Source organism: Fundulus heteroclitus, chromosome 10 (assembly GCF_011125445.2).
Source record: "Fundulus heteroclitus isolate FHET01 chromosome 10, MU-UCD_Fhet_4.1, whole genome shotgun sequence".
Classification (NCBI taxonomy): domain Eukaryota; kingdom Metazoa; phylum Chordata; class Actinopteri; order Cyprinodontiformes; family Fundulidae; genus Fundulus; species Fundulus heteroclitus.
Window position 1 is genome coordinate 10023562 of NC_046370.1, and position 18466 is coordinate 10042027.

The window sequence follows — 18466 nt, forward strand, 5'->3', positions numbered from 1 at the left end:
AAGACTTTCACATGCACACTGAAAACCTCCACAGCACAGTTGAGGAATGGAGACGGTTGGTGCTCAAGCTGCTTTCAGTAAAAAAAGGGAAGATGAAGAAGTTTAAATGAAACCCTAAGGAGTTACTGGATCTAAGACATGCCTTTTAATGCAACAAGCTGGAGGCGGGTCAAAAGAGGAAGGTAGCATGCAGGGTAAGATAAAAGAAATTTAAAACTTTCAAGATGGGGAAAAAAAAAAAGATGCTTTCAGGTTTCCAGGACCAACCCAAAAATTTTCTTTGTTGTAAGTGGTGTTTATATAAAGTTTTTTTTTTTTTTTTTTTAAATGAAAACTCTACGTGTAACAATCTAAACATAATTCTATGAGGGAATGGTTGTACATTTTGGGGTGGATATTTTTGAAAAACAATTTTAATTAAAAAGAAAAAACTACTATTAATGAAACCATAACCAAACAAACAAACACGCTGCAAAAATAGACCTAAAAATAAGAATTTTTTTCTTGAAATGAAACTATTTTTCCTTGATTTGAACAGCTAAATAGGACTATTTGCCAATGGAATAAGATTTTTGCACTTGAAATAGGAACAATTCATCTCCGTCATCTTATTTCAAGTGCAGTATATCTAATTATCTTGTTTTAGGGGTAAAAATACTCATCCCATTGGCAAAAAATCTTATTTACCTGCTCAAATCAAGGGCAAATACATTCATTTCAAGAATGTTTTACTTATTTTAGTTCTCTTTTTGCAGTGAAACGTTAAGGACAGCAATGCAGACACCAGGAGTCTTTTAAACAGGGAACAAAAATTGTCCAACTATCCTTTAAAATTCTTCTTGAAGGATCAACATGGTTACCATTAGGGTGGTTTTTCCCCCTTTTCACATCTGGTTAAGTGAAGTTTTGCCTTTACCTATTTTTTTTTTTTGTCATTTAGGTAATGCCTAAAGCTTAATATCTAATTTACAGATAGTTGCCAACATTTCCCCCCCACCAAAATTGTTCCTTAAGATACTTCTCAGTCTAATTTGTTAGCATAGGACTAATAAATCTGGAGATACCTTTCAGAACAACTCATAGTTAAATATCATGTTAACCGCCTTTATTAATCATTATTGATCATCCCAGCTATGATAATGTTTTGTATACCATGTTTATTTATTGTAATTTGGAAAATATTTAATAAGCATCTGCTTCAGAAGTAGTTTTCCAGTGGCTTTTGTGCAGAATATTAAATCTGCTATTCTGCTTTATATAGAGTGATAGAAATACAACAGGCTGATCAATTAGTGCAGCTAGCCTGCAGTCAGCCATTTATAAATAAAGTCCATTCAATATGGCTGCCCCTGCATTGTGGGCCTTGTAGTTTCATTCCAGCGTAATAACGCTCCAATTCCTCAGCCAGAACTACAACAGCAACAAAAACATATTTAAAAGAGGAAGTGTGGCCTTACAATATCAATATATATCGCAATATAACTTTATTCAATAAAAAGGTGATATGACATTTCCGATATCTTCCGATATACATCACAGTCTATGATTACAGCATTTGTCACTGACTGATGTTCTGGGTTTTATCTAGATTTACTTTTTTAAAGAAAATATTGCTAAAATGTTATATTGAAGGAGTTTTATAAACATGGTAAAAATAATAGTGATCAGTTTGTACAGGCTTCAGCTGTGGGCATTCTTGGCAGTCTTTCTGAGGTATTTATTTTGTTTGTATTGATAGCGTAATTATATCGTATCAACTGAAATTAAGATATACATCGTGATTAAAGTTTTGGCCATATCGTCCAACCCTTTAAAGAGCTAAATGAAAAAAATTATATTCATATTTCCGACTTTTAAGGCCTGAACGTCAGATGATTTAGGAGTTTTCAAAATTAAATTTAAGTCCTATATTAAAATTAAGACATAATTAGGGGTTTTAAAGGGCCAAAAATAATGTTTTTAAGATTAATAAAATCACACATGCTTCATATTTACAAGTTTTGAGGCCTAAAATGAAAAATCATATTTATGACAAAAGATAATGTGGATGTATTAGAGACTTTTTAAAGCCTAACATTGAGATAACTAAAGGCTGGTTTACACGGCAGGATTTTAAAATAGCCGGCCGATTTTTAAAACCTGAGAGACATCACACATAACAATAATAAATCTTAGATAAAACAGGTTTTCTCGTATAGTGTGTGGTGTCCGGTCAGACGGCGAGCCCAACACACAAACAGGTTTCACTCAGGATCATTCAGATGTTAGATGGGAAATCTTGCGAATCCTCTCAACATCAAACCTGATTTCAGAGTAAATAAACATGGACGACCAGGAAGAATAATAGTTTAATAATGACTGATTTTAACGGAGGAAAAAACATAACTAAAAGAAAAGCCGTTGGTTAAAGAAGCAGAGACCATTAGACCGTGGGCTCTACGCTTGCTGCACTGTGAAATGTAGGTGAGTTTTGTTTTCTTCGGAGAATCCCTCTCCTCGCCTTCTGATTGGCTAACGTCACAATCAACAGGCTGCATGCTCGTTTGTCTTCGGAGGACACCACACACGGTAGGATAACGCGGCAAGACAATCAAACATGTTGAATATCCCTGATTTAAGGTCGGAGCGGTCCCGACGTTTCACTAAGCAAACCCGATCGCTCTTAACACACGGCGGGATTATCTCTTCAGATTATTTTAAGAGACACTGCGATAATCCACGCCTCTCAGAAGGGGGAGACCGGGGCGAAAACCGGGCTAAAATTCCTGCCGTGTGAACCAGCCTTAAGATTACAAGTAATGGTTGCCTAACAAAGCCATTACAAGGCCTTTTTTAGGCAGTAGTATAAAGCTTGGTACTCCACATTACTCCAGACTTTTTGAATTGAGAAAACTTCCTGGAGAGGAAGCGAAACGTCTTCAACTACAGAAAACAAGTCCAGTTGCTTTGTTTTTTTTACTTTTTTTGGAACAGCCTTAAGATTGACTTTATAACTTTCATAATGTAAGACCTATGAAGATAAATCTCAGTTAATAAAATTCATACCAGACTTTTTTAAGATTATGCTTTAGACCTATAGGGAAAAGATTTGGACATATTCAGGACTTTTTAAAATTGGAAATAATAGTTAAAAAAAAAAATCTAACTAGTATTATATGCAAACATCTGACTTGATGCCTTATAAACTTTCACCTCAACTTCTTCAATAATAGCACACAGAATAGAACAAAGAACAACACAAACACGTCACTTAAAAAAAGAAGGAAAATGTCATGACAATCGCTAACTTTGATGGATAGGGAGACCATGAATAGGAGGAGGAAAGGAAAAGTTGCAATCAGACAGACAGGAGAACGTGAGGAAGAGGGAAAGGCAGGCACACAATAAACTTACTGGGCTGGGGATAGCATCTGGATCTATTCTATGTCTTGATTTCTGCACAGCCGGCATGTCAGACGCTTGCTTTACAATCAAATGTTTGTCCGGCAAATTGTGCAAAACAGAACAAAATAAATGAACACAAAAAGCAAAAAAAAAAAAAAAAAAAGACGAAGAAAAGAAAAAGAAGTGTAAGAAGAGAAGCCACAGCAAGACTGTTATCTACTGCGGACAGAACTGTTAACACAGAAACTCTCAGCGGTGCTTGTTAATGTTAGTCCTACATGCTGAGCATCATCATGTTTCAACAGCTTTACACCATTTAACACTGGCAGTTTTTTTTTATAAACATTGAATATCACAAATTAAAGCTGAAACATACAACTGTTAAATTAAGAAAAAGTGAAAGTATACATATGTTTTCTAGTGTGAGGAACAGAAAACCAAAAACTTGATCAACATCCAAATTATTGAGAAGCTAAGCCAACAGCAAACGTTTCTTTACCATGAAGGTCTGATGCATTACAGGAAATCAATTACTGTATTTTTTGGACTACAAGTCTCACTTTTTTCATAGTTGGACTGAACCTGCGACTTATAGTCAGGTGCGACGTATATATCAATTTTAAATGGTATTTCATGACCAGTAAGAAACCAACAAGTAAATATTATAGCTATAGCCACAAGAGAGCTCTCCATGTCACTAGATTTCCTGCACCACTTAAAAATTAACTGCAACATTAATTTATAGACAACAAAGTTTGTATGTTGTTTTGCTGTTTCAGTATGGATTTACGGAGCGTTGTGTGGTGCAGCTCAAAGGCCCAGAACGCGACAGAACCCTGTAATTTGGCTGATAGTGAAGCTAATAACAGCTAGCGCTAGCTTACAGGTCTGTTGTACAGGTGGGTTGCATCTTCGCTGATGGATTGTGTGAAATAAATGTCTAAATAAATGCGTACAGTCCGGTGTTACATGTAGTCCGGTACGACTTCTATATGTTTTTCCCTCTTTATGACGCCTCTTTTACTGATGCGACGTATATTCTGGAGTGATTTATAGTCCAAAAAAATACAGAACATGAGAACAAATAAAAGAAACATCTGTGAAACTCAGACACGTGATAAAAAAACACAAACGGATCACAAATAATAAACCAGTTAAAGTGGAGAGTTAAAGTGGGAGTTTTTAATGTTTGACTAGTTCTGAAAGGCCAAAAATTCACAAACTTAAAATACAACCTTTTTTCCTTTGACTTGTGAATGTATTTTGTGTAAACTTTAACAGCTCATGCCAACAACACTTTTCTCAGAGTAGCTCCTGAGGGAAGAACGCTCTGTTGGCCATTTTTACTACCACAGGCGTTTAGAAACAGGAAGGCTAAATACAATGCCTTGCAAAAGTATTAACCCCACTTGGCTTTATACTTGCATAGTTATATTCCAACCTGCAATTTTAATGTTTTTTAATCCTATTTTATGTGATCGATCTGCACAAAATAGTCAGTTTGTGAAGTGAAATGACAAAAAAATAAATACACCGTACATTAAAAAATAAATAAATAAAATTTGTGTAATTAGTTACCTTCAAAAGTCCCATAATTATGAAATTAAGTCCACCTGTGTGCAATCTAAGCGTCACATGACCTGTCAGTATAAACTTTAAAGGTCCCAGAGGCTGGAGCGCCACTAAGCAAGAGGCTTCACACCATGGAGACAAAGAAGCTCTTCAAACAAGTCAGGGATAAATTGGTGGAGCAGCACAAGTCAGGGTTGGGTTATAAATAAATATCCAAATATTTGATGTTCCTCTGTAGCACCATCCATCATCTTCAAATGGAAAGCTCATGGTACTACAACAATCCTGCCAAGAGAAGCCGCCAACCAGAACTCAGAACAGGCAAGGAGGCCATTAATCAGGGAGGCAGCACAGAGACCAAAGGAAACCCTGAAGGAGCTGCAGAGCTCCACAGCAGGAGGATCTGTCCCTAAGACAACAATAAACTGTACTTTTCAGCTGGGCTTATGGAAGAGAGGCTAGAAAAAAGCAATTCCTTGGTGTTAAAAATAAAAAGGCACGTTTTGAGTTTGACTCCCCCCAATGTATGTAGGAAGACAATGCTAAAAATCTTTAAAAAACTTTTCAGCCACCAAGGATATTAAGTTTGGTACAAACTCAACACACCCCATCACCCCAAGAACACCATCCTTACAGTGAAACATAGTGGTGGCATCGTCATGCTGTGGGGATTTCTTTTTCAGCAGCAGGGACTGAGGAAACTGGTCTGAATTGAGGGCAAGATGCACTGCAAAAATATAACTAAAAATTAGAGTATTTTTCCTATATCTGAGCAGGTAAATAAGGAATGGAATAAGAACTATAATACTTTTGCACTTAAAATAAGAACAATTCATCTCCATCATCTTATATCAAGTGCAGTATATGCAATTATCTTATTTTAGGGGTAAAAATACTCATTCCATTGGCAAATAATCTTATTTACCTGCTTAAACCAAGGGAAAATACATTCATTTCAAGAAAATTGTACTTATTTTAGTTCTCTTTTTGCAGTGTGGATGGAGCTAAATACAAGTAGTCATGAGCGGATACTGTCAGTCTGCCTGTGATCTGAGACTGGGTCGGAGGTTCACCTTCCAGCAGGACGATGACCTGAAGCGTACTGATAAAGCAACACTTGAGTGGTTTAAGGGTAAACGTTTATTTGTGCTGGAATGGCCTAGTTAAAGTCCAGACCTAAACGAAATTAAGAATCTATGGTTGGACTTAAAGATTGCCTTTCACAAGTGAAAACCACCATTTTTCATTCAGGAGCTGAAGGAGTTTAGCTTTGAGAAATGGGCAAAAATCCCACTGGAAAGATGAGGCGAATTTCTGCAAAAAGGCGGCTCTAAAAAGCACCGACTTTCCCGGTCTGAACTGATGTGCAGGCTGAAGCTTTCTGTCATTTTGTCCCATTTCTTGTTTGATTCACAATAAACTGATACATCTTCAAAGTTGTAGACATGTTCTGTAAACGAAAACGACGCAAACTCTCCAACAATTCCAGATTGTGAGGCAACTACACATAAGAAATGCCAATGGAGGTCAAGAACTTTGCAAGGCACTGTAAATAGACAAAGAGACTTTGTTTGATCCGTTTGAGGTTTCTACTTGTTGGCATCCAGCAGAAAGTTCACAAGTTAGAACTCTAGCTAAGCTGCAGAGAATACACAAATCGACTCTTCTGATTAAAAACGTTAACTGCGCTACCAGTGCAAAATGCTAACGTAAAATGTTGAAAACATCTGAAATCAATAAACGAACTGGGAAATCATGTTTAACAGCAAAGCTACCCAATACTTCCACACACATGTGATGCAGTCTCTGGTCCTTTGATAAATACTGATTGTTTTGTGACAGTTTTAAGTTTTAATAAGAATTGATGTCTCTTAAGACTTCTGTATATCTACAAAAGAATGACCTAAAAAGTAGCGCTTGGCAATATGGACCTCAATATTTTTAGGCTGGATGACGACGTACAATATTTATCTCGATACATTTTTCTTTTCATAAGGTAATTATAAAAAGTGTCTCTGAATCAAAGCTTTATTTCAAATGTCTCATAACCAAATTGTTTAACAAACAGCTGAAAAATAACCTGCTGGAACACATAAAAGCATAAATATAACGCAACATAGAGCATCTCGATATAAACAATATAGTCTCATCTTATATCTCTTTTTTTAAAATGACGATACGTTGCCCAGCCCTACTAATAGGCTAATGCACTTAACAGCAAATCAGAGCTTTTCCCTCTCAAATATCAAGGTAATCAAACCTGTTAATTAACAGATAAAAAAATAAATAACATATTTTTATAGCAAAGTGCTAAATTTAAGAAATCATTAAAAATAAAATGTTTTGTTTGGACACAAACCACTGGAAGAGCACTGAAATATGCTAAGAGCCAAAGACAGTCAAATCAAAACAGAAAGCTAACATGCTAGCATTAAGCTAGCACGAAAGCTAACTGCGCCGCATTGAAACAGCAGGAGCAAGGCGGGAGTTTATTGAGGACTTCAGCTGTCTGTGTTGAGTCGGATATAAATTTAAAAACAAAAAGAACAACATCTTAGGCAATTAAAACATTATACCAGCTTTCTTAACGTAGCTAACCTGCTTATTATGGCTGTTGGCCTAAAAAAAACAAAGTATCTGTCCAGGAAAGGGAAGAATAGCACCAGGAAAAGGAGAAACTGAGGTATTAGTTGTAATACTGATAAAAGGTGTTATTTTACAGCACTTTAAAGCTACAGAGCTTTTAGTGTATGTATGACATGATTCAATTAGTTTGATTAAAAGTATCTAGCTGGGGCTGTTTTAGTTGATGTCTACTCTGAAATTATTTTGGATTGCTAAAACATCTGCTTAATATGAGTCCAGGCTTCAAACATAGATAAACGAAACATACGTTGAAACTTAAAAGACGTGTTTTGTTCGCTCACCGGACTGGGGATTGCATCTGGATCAAGTCTTTTCTGTGCAGCGGGGGGTGGTGCAGGGGCTCCATAGTTCTGCTGTCCAGGATAAGGACCGGCATATCCAGGCTGGGGGGCTCGCGCCGGCCCAAATGCACCTAACGAAGGAACCCAACACAGCTTAGCTTTTATAAATAAGCAACTAAAGCGTTTGACTTAAACCGCTGTGTTCTCACCATTTTGTTGAGGAGGATATCCGGTCTGCATGCCGGGCTGAGCAGGAGGCTGTGAAAGGGACCCCGGAGGACCCGGAGGGCCCTGCGGTCCTGGAGGCAGGTGGTGGCTCTGTCCCATGGAAGTGGGGGGCATTTGAGCTCTGGGAGGCGGGGGTCCTGAGTGGTAGGGCGATGGCTGGGATGGAGGGGGCTGCTGCTGCTGAGTCATGGAGGTGTTGCACTGACCCGAGGGAACTGAGGCGGGGGGAGGACCGGGGGGAGGAAAAGACCCCGGCTGAGAGGAAGGCGGTGTCGGCTGAGGCGGAAAGGAGCCTTGGGCGGGTGGAGGTGGACCGCCGGCAAAGCCGGGTTGGCTAACAGGCGGTGGCGCTGATGGGAAGGTGGACTGAGGGGTAGGGAAGGGCGGCTGAGGCTGGGACACCTGGGGAGCCTGGGGGCGAGTGGGGGGAGGCATGGGACCCGAAAAAGAGGAGGGGGGAAAAGTCTGCTGGGAGGCTGGTGGCGGGACAGAAGAGCTGAACTGCTGCTGGGTGGTGGGGGGAGCGGAGGCGTCGAATGGCCGCTGAGAAGGAGGCGGTGGGCCTCCGTAGTACTGCTGAGAAGCTGCAGGACCACTTAGGGGGGGAGGCTGAGTGGGAGCAGACGATGCGGGAGGAGGAGCCTGGGTGTAGGAGGGCTGCGGTGCGGCGGAGTAAGCCGTACTGATGGGAGGCTGGGAGCTGTGAGGAGGAGCTGATGGGAAGGAGACAATAAGACAATTGGTAAAAAAAAATGCATTGTGGTGATTTATATTGTCCCGCCAGGAAGTTGAGACTAAAACTGAACATCACCTGTCTGCAGATTCTGCACCAGAACTGCAGCAATTTTCAAAGAAACACCGCAATTTACAACAATCAACTTAGACTTTGCTTTATTTTGCTTCTTCCCTTATCAACCACAGCAATTCTTCTCCATATTTAACTAATCCTTTTCAGCTATAAGCGTAATTTTACTTCCTGCTTGCCAAGGTTAACTTTTTTTTTTTTTAACCCAGGAAGCTAAGACGAAGACAAGAGCACCAAAACCCTTTAAACACAAATGTTTCTTTTTCCCAGGTCATTAAAAAACATCCTTGTTAGACTTTCTAGACAATATAGCCCCATATTTAAGACTGGTATCGTCCCTGGATCTAAAAATTCATGGTTTTATGACATTGACCGCTGTTATGCTGAAAGAAAGAAAAAAAAAAAAACTATGACTGGCTGAAAATAATCAGTGGTGACAACAGCTTTTTGACCTATTCGTGATTTTTTTGTATGTTTGTCACTTATAACTCGCCTCTCCCCCAATGACTGCAGGATAGGCAGTAAAAAAAATGAACCAAACAACTGGTTGGGCCCCCCTTGAATGTAGGATACTGAATTCTGCTTCTGCCCTTTAGTACGATTTCTGAAGACTTGACTTTAGAGCGTTATTTTCAGGAAGCTTTGTTATTGGAGCTTTAAACAACAACAATGTACAAATCCTGTGCCTCCTTCCAGGAAATTTACATGAAATACTTGCAAATATTTGCTTAGTGCTGAAGCGAAACATAAAACTTCAAACAAAAGCAGCTTTTTGAAAAGACTGTCACAAACACATTTAAAAAAAATGCCGGTGAAATTCTGGAGGGACTATTTATATAACTCAAAAACACATTTAAATCTATTAGCGGTAGCACTCGCCTCTATATTCATCATCATATCACAAAATAATTTCATTTAAATCCGCTCAAACGTACCGTATCCTGGCCCTGCAGGGGTTGGTGGTCCAGACGAGATCTGCATCCCCGTCATCTGATTGTTGACCTGTTGCATGGGGGGTGGAGGCCCGTAGTGTTGCGGATAGGAAGGGAGCGGCCCCGTCACGTTCATGTGTCCCTGGCTGTAAGGCTGGGCCGCAGCAGGCCTGCAGATGCACAGAAACCACAGCTAGAACGCAGATTTGTGTATTTGCACCGCCAGAATCAGAGAAAGCTGATCTCGCGAGCGGCATTTCCCCCCCGGAGAGAAACCGTTTCTTGGCAGAATATGAAGTTAAACGGGTTCTCTGAAAGGATTCTGCATTAATGCCTGTGCAAAGCAATGCTCTCACTGGGAAAAAAAAACAAAAAACACTGCAGCTGGTGTAAAAGAAAGAAAATTACAGTGGAAACATCAATTATTCATAACTCTAAAAGTTAAGCACATTGTGAAGGAAATGTGCCAAGTGCTCTCACTGTTCTGCCTGACTCAGCATCTTTTGACATAATACGGTTGAAATAACGTCTAAACACCTGCAGGTGGACACGTTTCTATGATTCCCTGATTTAACACATTAACATGATGACGCATCGGCAAAGATACCCCCTAAAATCTGTGATTTGAAGCAAGAATTACCTGGGTGGGGCCTGTGTCATCGGAGGGGGGCCATTTTGCACGTCCCCTTGACTTTGGGTGTACTGGTTATACTGTTGAGGGGCTGAGGCAGGAGGGGGGGCCGAGGTGGGGGGGCCCCGTGTTGGACCTGAGGACAATAACACACGATCACAAACATATACTGACAACAGGCATTTCCTCACATTAGAACCACAAACTTGGGATTTTATGCGATGGGTAAACGAAGCAGAATAGTGCAATGGAAGAAAAGAAAAACACATATGGTTAACGTCACCCCCCCCTAAATAAAATACAGCGCACTCATATACGCAAAGAAGTCGCCTAATGAGTAACTAGATTCCCAGAGTGTAATTTAATGTTGGGTAAAAATCCATCTGTTCTGTGAAAAAGTTTGTTAGAGAACATTAGAGAAGGAACAGCACCGTGAAGACCAAAAGGGACACAGCAGACGGGTCAGGAAGAGAAAAAAAAAAAACAAACAAAACAAAAACAGGAATAGGTCACAATGTCCCAAACCCTGAACATCTCATATCATCCCAAAAAGAAAAAGATGGATTTGGGGGGGGATGTCTTTTCATTCGCAGATGTAGGGAAATGGATGAAGGTTTATGCAAAGGTGGACAGAATTAATCTGTTAGAGGCTGCAGGTGACTTGAGAATGAGGTAAATTAATCTCCATAAATGTGCCACCAGAGCAACAATTGAGCAATTTATCCCTATTTAGAGCTAGATTAGAAGCTGAAGACGCGACTCAGCCATGTGAATGAGCCGCGAGGAAGGACACATCTAGAAATGACAAGTTATTGGCCCTGTAGGACAGAGATGGAAACCCCTGAAGCAGACCAAATCATGTTTATGTGTCTAGAACTAAATGCAATAAAGAATCTGTGGCAAGATAAAAAAAAAATGAAATCTCTCTTTAGGTGATTTCCATCCAATCTGACTGACTTTGGTCTATTTTATTAAGACTCAGGTCACAAGTTTACAAATGCAAGCTCAGCTTTCCACATTTTTATAGGTAAAGTTTTTTAAAAGCCCACGCTATATTACTTTTTCTTCCATTTAAAAAGGGAACAATAATAAATCGGAATAATAAATCGGAATAAACGCTTGCCACGGCAGACGTTTCCTTAACAGCCCTGTTGCTGTGAAACTCCACTGAATCTTTACTTCCACTGGATATGCATATGATGTTATATTCTGTTTTATTTCTGGTCTCTTACAAAGATAAAACACCATATTCTGCGCTCTGTTTAGGGAACTTTCATATGATTGGCTCAGGAACCAGGAAGTGAACACGGGCTACACAGGTTTGAATGGAGAAAAATGTGACTAACGAGACTTTATAGGGAATGTTACTTTCATCCTGGGTCAGAAATGAGAATAATTTAGGTTGATTTTACAGTAAATATCTTACTAATTGCTCATTTAAAGTTATGCATTACTTTGTGTTAGTCAATCACATTAAATCCCAACAAAATTTGCTGGAGTTTCCAGTACCAGGCACAAAAAAGGCTTGAATTGATCTGATAACCGTAAGCTATTGCGGTAAATAGGGCAATGGGACACAGCGGTTGTTAAACACAGCTTCAAAGTCCAACAAATAACCTTCCAAGATCCGGATTTTGGGGTCAGAAGCTCAGGCTTCATTTTAAAACTGGGTCGCAAAACATGTTACGCCAGTCTACATTCAGCAATGGTTAAAAAAAATACCCACAAGCCATTTAATATTTATGAGATGTAACATAGAAGTCAATGAAAAGTCTTACCAACATTCACTATTAAAACACAATAAAAGAAAACTTAAAAATAAGAACCAAAGTAGTTCTAAATAAGAGATTTAACAGATCTGGAACTGAAAACGGAGAGAAAACGGGAGAAAAAGGGAAACGACGCTGAGAAGATTTCCCTGGCTACGGCCATGATTCGATGAAGTTAAGCGACAAAGGGGTGAAGAGAGGCAGTTACCTAGATCAAGAGGAGAGGAGAGGTCAGAGACTGGGGGGGCTGCCACAGCCTTAGAGGGAAAGCTTGTGAAAGGAGAATAACCTGAAATACAAGAAAAATAGGGAAAGGGAGAAAACAGATAGAGTGATGCGTGGAGGTAAATGACGTGATGAAAGGGAGACTCAGATTTAGCGCTGAGATTTCGTCAGGCATCCATCATCACATGGTGAAAAGCGGGGATTTCATCCTGCTTGAACTTTTACGATTCACGTTTGTGCGGTTAATGATCTGGACGCTTCCGTTTACCTTGTGGCGGGACGCCGGGCTGATAGGCCGAAGCAGGGCCGTTGTAAGGTGCGTAAGGGGCAGGGTAGCCCCCATCCAGGGGAGCGTAGCTGGGCTGCCCGTAGCCAGGCTGGGGCTGGCCGTACGGAGAGGCCATTGGAGTGTGCTGGTTTACATTCATCCTCAGTTCATCCCTAAATCTGGATCAAACGGGGACAGAATTACAACGCTGTCAGACACCATTATAGTTTTAAACCTGATTATTAATACATTCATCCACCGATGCGATGATGAGAACACAGCTTGGGGGTTAAACGCTGGGGCACAACGACGCGTGACGGGGGGCAGGGTTGTCAACAGCATCGATACTATAATGCTGTACCCTGATACAATAGTAATTTGGCACGGTATCGATACTAAACATTTAGCATACGAGGCAAACGAAGAAGGCTGAAGTTCTTGACAAGGCTGTGAGCAAACGGTGCTTTAAAGTGGTGGCAACAAAGTCAAGAAGCACAACAAACCTGGCCAAACATCTAAAAGGGCCCTGAGATCCAACAGGTTAGAAAATTAAAGTTCCCATTCAGAATTTAATTAAAATACATTATGGCTATTACTGATGTCATTAACGTTGTGTGATTAGCTGTGGCTAGCATGCTACTAGGCCTGTGTTATATTTGGGTTATTTAATTAGAATTTATTTGTATACTTAAAGCATTTTCCATGTAAAGTGCCCTGAGATGATGTGCTGAATTCAGGCTCTGTGAGACGGAGACTTTAGCATCGAACTGAATGCATTTCAGCACAGTTGCTCTGCACCATCCTACTGAACTGTAGATTAGAAAATCTAAATAGACTTGGGCAAATCTTACAGTAACGATCTACATTCTCCAAAATATACACACAGAGACAGCTGTTTTTGTAATGCCAGCCATGCAAACACACCAAGATCAGATGCTGAAGCCAGTTTTAAATGTCAACTTTGTCATAATGTGTCAATTTTATGCAGTATCAGTGAAAATTTATTTTATTTTTCTTGCTGCAATGGAACTAGCAAACTAATATAAAAAAAGTTAAATAGACTTGAGAGCATCCAGTTTTTTGGTTTATTGCTGCTGAATGCACAGTTCCTCTAAAAAAAAAAAAAAAAAGGCTTATTATTTGCAGTAGTGGGTTGAAAATGGGATCATAACACCAATTACGCATCTGGCTTAACTTGCTCATTTAGTTTTTCCTGGTGGCATCAATCCTACAGATTTGTAGATTTGTTTTAAAACAAAGTTTTAGATTTTACAATCTTTATTCAACTGATCGGATACAGGACAGGGCGTTTAATTACCTTCTGTAAAGACGGGTTTTTCTTAATCAAAACTTCAAAGTTGGATCACACATTGAAAAAAAAAATAAACAAAAAAAATAAACAAGCTAAACGTCAGTTCTTCACAGTCAGGGTTCTTAATGGAGAACTGAGCTTTGGCCAAATACAGACGCTGTTGCAACACTTCATTAAATGTTCTTTGAAATAAAACAGTTTTGTTATTATGAATCACAACGTTTTACAGACTTCCAGATTACCTTTTGTATTTTGCGGTGTTTTTTATTACCTGGACATAAACACGGATGCCAATCTAGAAGATAATTCTAGCATCAAGTCACATTTATTCTTCTAAAGTAATCAGACTTCTTGACGTGCAACTCCTTCAAAAACCCACTTAAGACTAAATATAAAAGGACAAATAAAACCACTTTGCCATGACAACGCATTTATTGTTTTTATACGCTTCACCTGGTCATGCGCGACGCCGCAACAGCAAACAAATGGCGGAAGGAAAAAATTACTGGGGAAAAACTAAACCCTGTCAAACACCGGATCTCACCTCACTGCTCAACAACACCGACAAATCCCCAGAATAACTTTTAACTCTGACAGATTCAGATCCTGACTGCTGACTAGATGTGTGCCAGCTGAGCTGTTCGTCATACACTCGGGTTTCTACATAACTTATACGACAAACACGAGTATCATCTAACAAACATGGGCTAAAAGAGCGGAGCTTTTGAATTATTCAACAGAGAAAGGACCATAATGAGAAATACAATCGCTATTTAGCAAGTCGGGCCTGCTAAAGGTAGCCCTGTCTTGCTAAAGGTACCCTGTCGTCAGCTTAAGACATTTAATTTAAAAATGGGTTAAAGTCGGATGAAAAAGCCCTTTAATCGCGCAATGACTGACAACAGAAAGAGTCACTACACAAGTCCTGAACTGCAGCAAAACCCGATGACAAGCTAGCGAGTGTAGCAGTGCCGCATCAACATTAGCCTGGGAGCTACTAGAAGTAGCATTTGTAAAATGCTAGTTAAAGTCTCAAACAGAGAGTGGCTTAAATATCTTGTGTCTAAACGCTGGTGACTGTACTTTAAAGTATGTCAAGAATGCGAGAAGCCGATAAAAAAACAACTATATTTTAGCTGCGGATACGTGAGCGCTAACTCGGAATGCTAATGTTAGCAACAGGCCAGCTTGAATCATGATGACAGCAAAGGTGGTTGAATCAGCTGTGATCAAGTCAGCACAGCCTGTGGTGGATAGCTGATGCTAGCCACCCTGACATTTGGTGCTAGCCGAAAGCGAAGCTAATAACCTCCAGTTCCCTTGGAGAAAGCCGCTAGCCGCGTCTGTTAGCATCGGTTAGCTTAGCATCGGCAGAGGTAGCGAAATCCGAGCTCCCCGCATATAACCCCGGTGAAGATGTCCGACGCCGAGCCGCACCGGATCGAAACCTACCTCGGTAGAGGTGTGAATAGTAAGGCAATCCGCTGTTGGTGGCAAAGGGGGGAGCCCTGTGGCCGACAGAAGTAAAAGCCGACGCCGTCCCGGGGTGTTGCTCACTAATCCCTTCTCGGTAGCAGAAGCGGACATTCAGCGGAACTGCTGCAGCGCTGTGCCACGTCCACATCCGGCCTCCGTACGGCGACTTCCGCTACGTCCCCCCGTCTCTGCCGTCTGTGGGAATGACCGGCTCTTTTTCCCAGGAGCTGAATCATTTGATACTGCAAAAGTAGTCACACACTTCTTGAAATGTTGAACCTTGTTTTTCTCTTTAATTACTGTATTTACTGCCAAAACAAGCAAGCAAGAACATACATTTAAACAGGAAAAAAACCTGATGCGTCAAATTCCACTTTTCCCCCCAGATATAAATCTAAAGTGAGGATTGCATTTGTCCCCTTTACTTTCAAATACCTATATTGCTTTCAGTTGAATATATATGTATATATATATGGTAAATTAAATATGGTTAGGTATGATGTAGGCCTGTTTTTCCAGAAGCCCAAGGACCATGACATGACATCTTTGAAAGTCCCAGAACATTTTAATACAATATTTTGTGATCTTTAGGTCTTTACACATCTTTTGTCTTGGGCACCAACAATTGGTCTGCATTCGTTGTTCTTTGCAATGCATTGATCTATAATAGCCACAAGGTGGCCGATATTAAAACAAACAACGTCACTGATCTACTGTCAATCCCATTTTTTTTTCTTTTGGTTTATCATTGTATACGTCAGGTAAATTAACGAGGTGATACAGTACAATATTTGAGGAGATTTAAGCATGGAGCTAACAACATTTCAGCGGCTTTTGATCTTCATGAGCAACAACATCCTTATAAAAAACAGTTTCCTCTAGACAGCCAAAAGGTGAAACTGATTTTCAGTGTTTTACCAGCACACACTGAGAAAACTGACACAAAGCATGCAAACTTTAATGGTTTTCTTAGATTTATGTATGATAGACCTACCCTGGGCTGTGCAAATTTATGAAGTGTTTATAAAAATCCTACAAATGTGGCATGCATTTGGATTCAGCCCTTTGTACAACCATTTTTCACTCCAATCCTTCTGGGTATTTCACTACATTGCTTGTATATATACTGATGGGAAGTTTTTACCATTTCTGTTTTGTGAAATATATCAAGCCCTTTTAGGCTGGATGATGTCTACAAGGAACAGCCACCTTCTGAGTGTTGTCACAAATTCTCAGTTCTCAGTTAAATACATATGCTTTGATGTAAATCATTGTAGGCCTGGTTGTATATTTACGGATAGTGAACTTATATCTACACCAGTCTCACTTCTTTTGCATATTTCTTTTCAGGCTTAAAGTGTGGGGACAGAGAGGGCCTCAGATCAGCCAGAGCCAACCTGAACCGGACCATAAGAACAGCAAAGCGTGTCTCTGGTCAGAAAATCCAGGGATTCTTTCACGACCCGACAAAAACCAGGCGTACAGTATGTGACATGGCATCACAGACCTTAAGGCTGCTCCTTTACCCTGTAAGGAGAACACAGACTTTGTCAATGCACTCAAAAATTACTTTGAAGGTCTCAACAACACCTGTGAGGAAATCCACACTTCCCCCAGATGAACAGACACTCAGGGTTGAGACAGCTGATGTCCAGAGAACCTTGAGAAGACTCGCCGCATGGAAAGCAGCCGGCTCCGACAACATACCGGGACAGGTGCTCAAAGACTGTGCTGACCAGCTGGCTCACATCCTCACAGACAAATTTAAGACCTCGCTGACTCATGCTGTCGTTCCATCCTGTCTTAAGACTGCAACCATCATACCAGTGCCCAAGAAACCCACAATATCATCACTCAATCATTACCGCCCTGTAGCACTAACCTAAATCACGATGAAGTGCTTCGAGAGGCTTGTAAATTACCACATCGTCTCCAAACTCCCCCTCCCTTTTGAGCCACTCCAGTTTGCTTGCCACTCCACAGAGGATGCTGCCTTCTCTACACTCCGTCTGAGCCTGGACCACCTTTAAGAAAAATCTGCCAAGTCACCCCTCATCAACGACTACGCAGTGGAGCCAGTCAGCAGCATCAAATTCCTGGAGGTGCAGATCACCGAAGCTGACCTGGTCCCGCCACACCTCTGCTCTTGTGAGGAGAGCACTTTCTGCTTCGGATGAAAAGAGCAAACCTCCCCCTCCCATCGTCACAACTTTCTACAGAGGGACAGTAGAGAGCGTTCTGACCAGCCGCATCGCTGTCTGCTTTGAGGCCTGCAATGCCCCAGACTGGAAATGTGTGGAGAGGGTGGTGAGGACGGCAGAGAGACTCACCGGGACAGTGCTTCCCTCTATCCATGAAGCTGCTCGCAGACCAGGGTGCATGACCAGGCTACAGACAACCATAAAAGATCCATCCTACCCCCATCGTGGAACGTTCTCCCTGCTGCCCTCTTGCAGGAGGTTCAGCAGCTTTAAATGCAGAACAACCAGATTCAACAGCTTCATCCCACACTTCAGACTGCTAAACCCTCAACAATCCCCCCATACATACAAAACTAGTCACTTTACATGGTCACTGTGAACTCTATTGCACCGTATAACTGGACTATCTGCACCATCAAATGGTCCGTTCATTGTTGCTATACATCCTGCTGCTACGTATTCTTGCACTATTCATTTTGTCTTGCACATAACTTTTCTGTACATATAAAATGTAATTTCGGTTTGCTGCTACATTCCCGACAAATGTTGCAATATCTTTATTCAGTTTCTGTTTCTTTTATATTTATATTTTATACTTTAGTTTGTTAATATTGCACATACATTTATAATGTTTCTCTTCTGTCATTAGACAGTATGTGCTGTTGGATGACAATAAAGTCCCTAAGAACGAGCCCTGACCTGCTTCCCTGCCTCTGCTATGAAAACATGCCAAAGC

The 18466-nt window shown here is 40.5% G+C and overlaps 1 protein-coding gene across 1 annotated transcript in view; it reads right to left on the reverse strand.

The window, feature by feature from the left end:
• Window positions 1–12901, reverse strand: part of sec24c (SEC24 homolog C, COPII coat complex component) — a 31391-nt gene extending 18490 nt beyond the window's left edge. The window contains 7 exon segments of the mRNA XM_036141979.1: window positions 3394–3462; window positions 7884–8014; window positions 8093–8824; window positions 9852–10018; window positions 10489–10615; window positions 12457–12537; window positions 12742–12901. Coding sequence (XP_035997872.1) covers window positions 3394–3462; window positions 7884–8014; window positions 8093–8824; window positions 9852–10018; window positions 10489–10615; window positions 12457–12537; window positions 12742–12901 — 1467 coding nt within the window.
• Between the last annotated feature and the right edge of the window lie 5565 nt (window positions 12902–18466).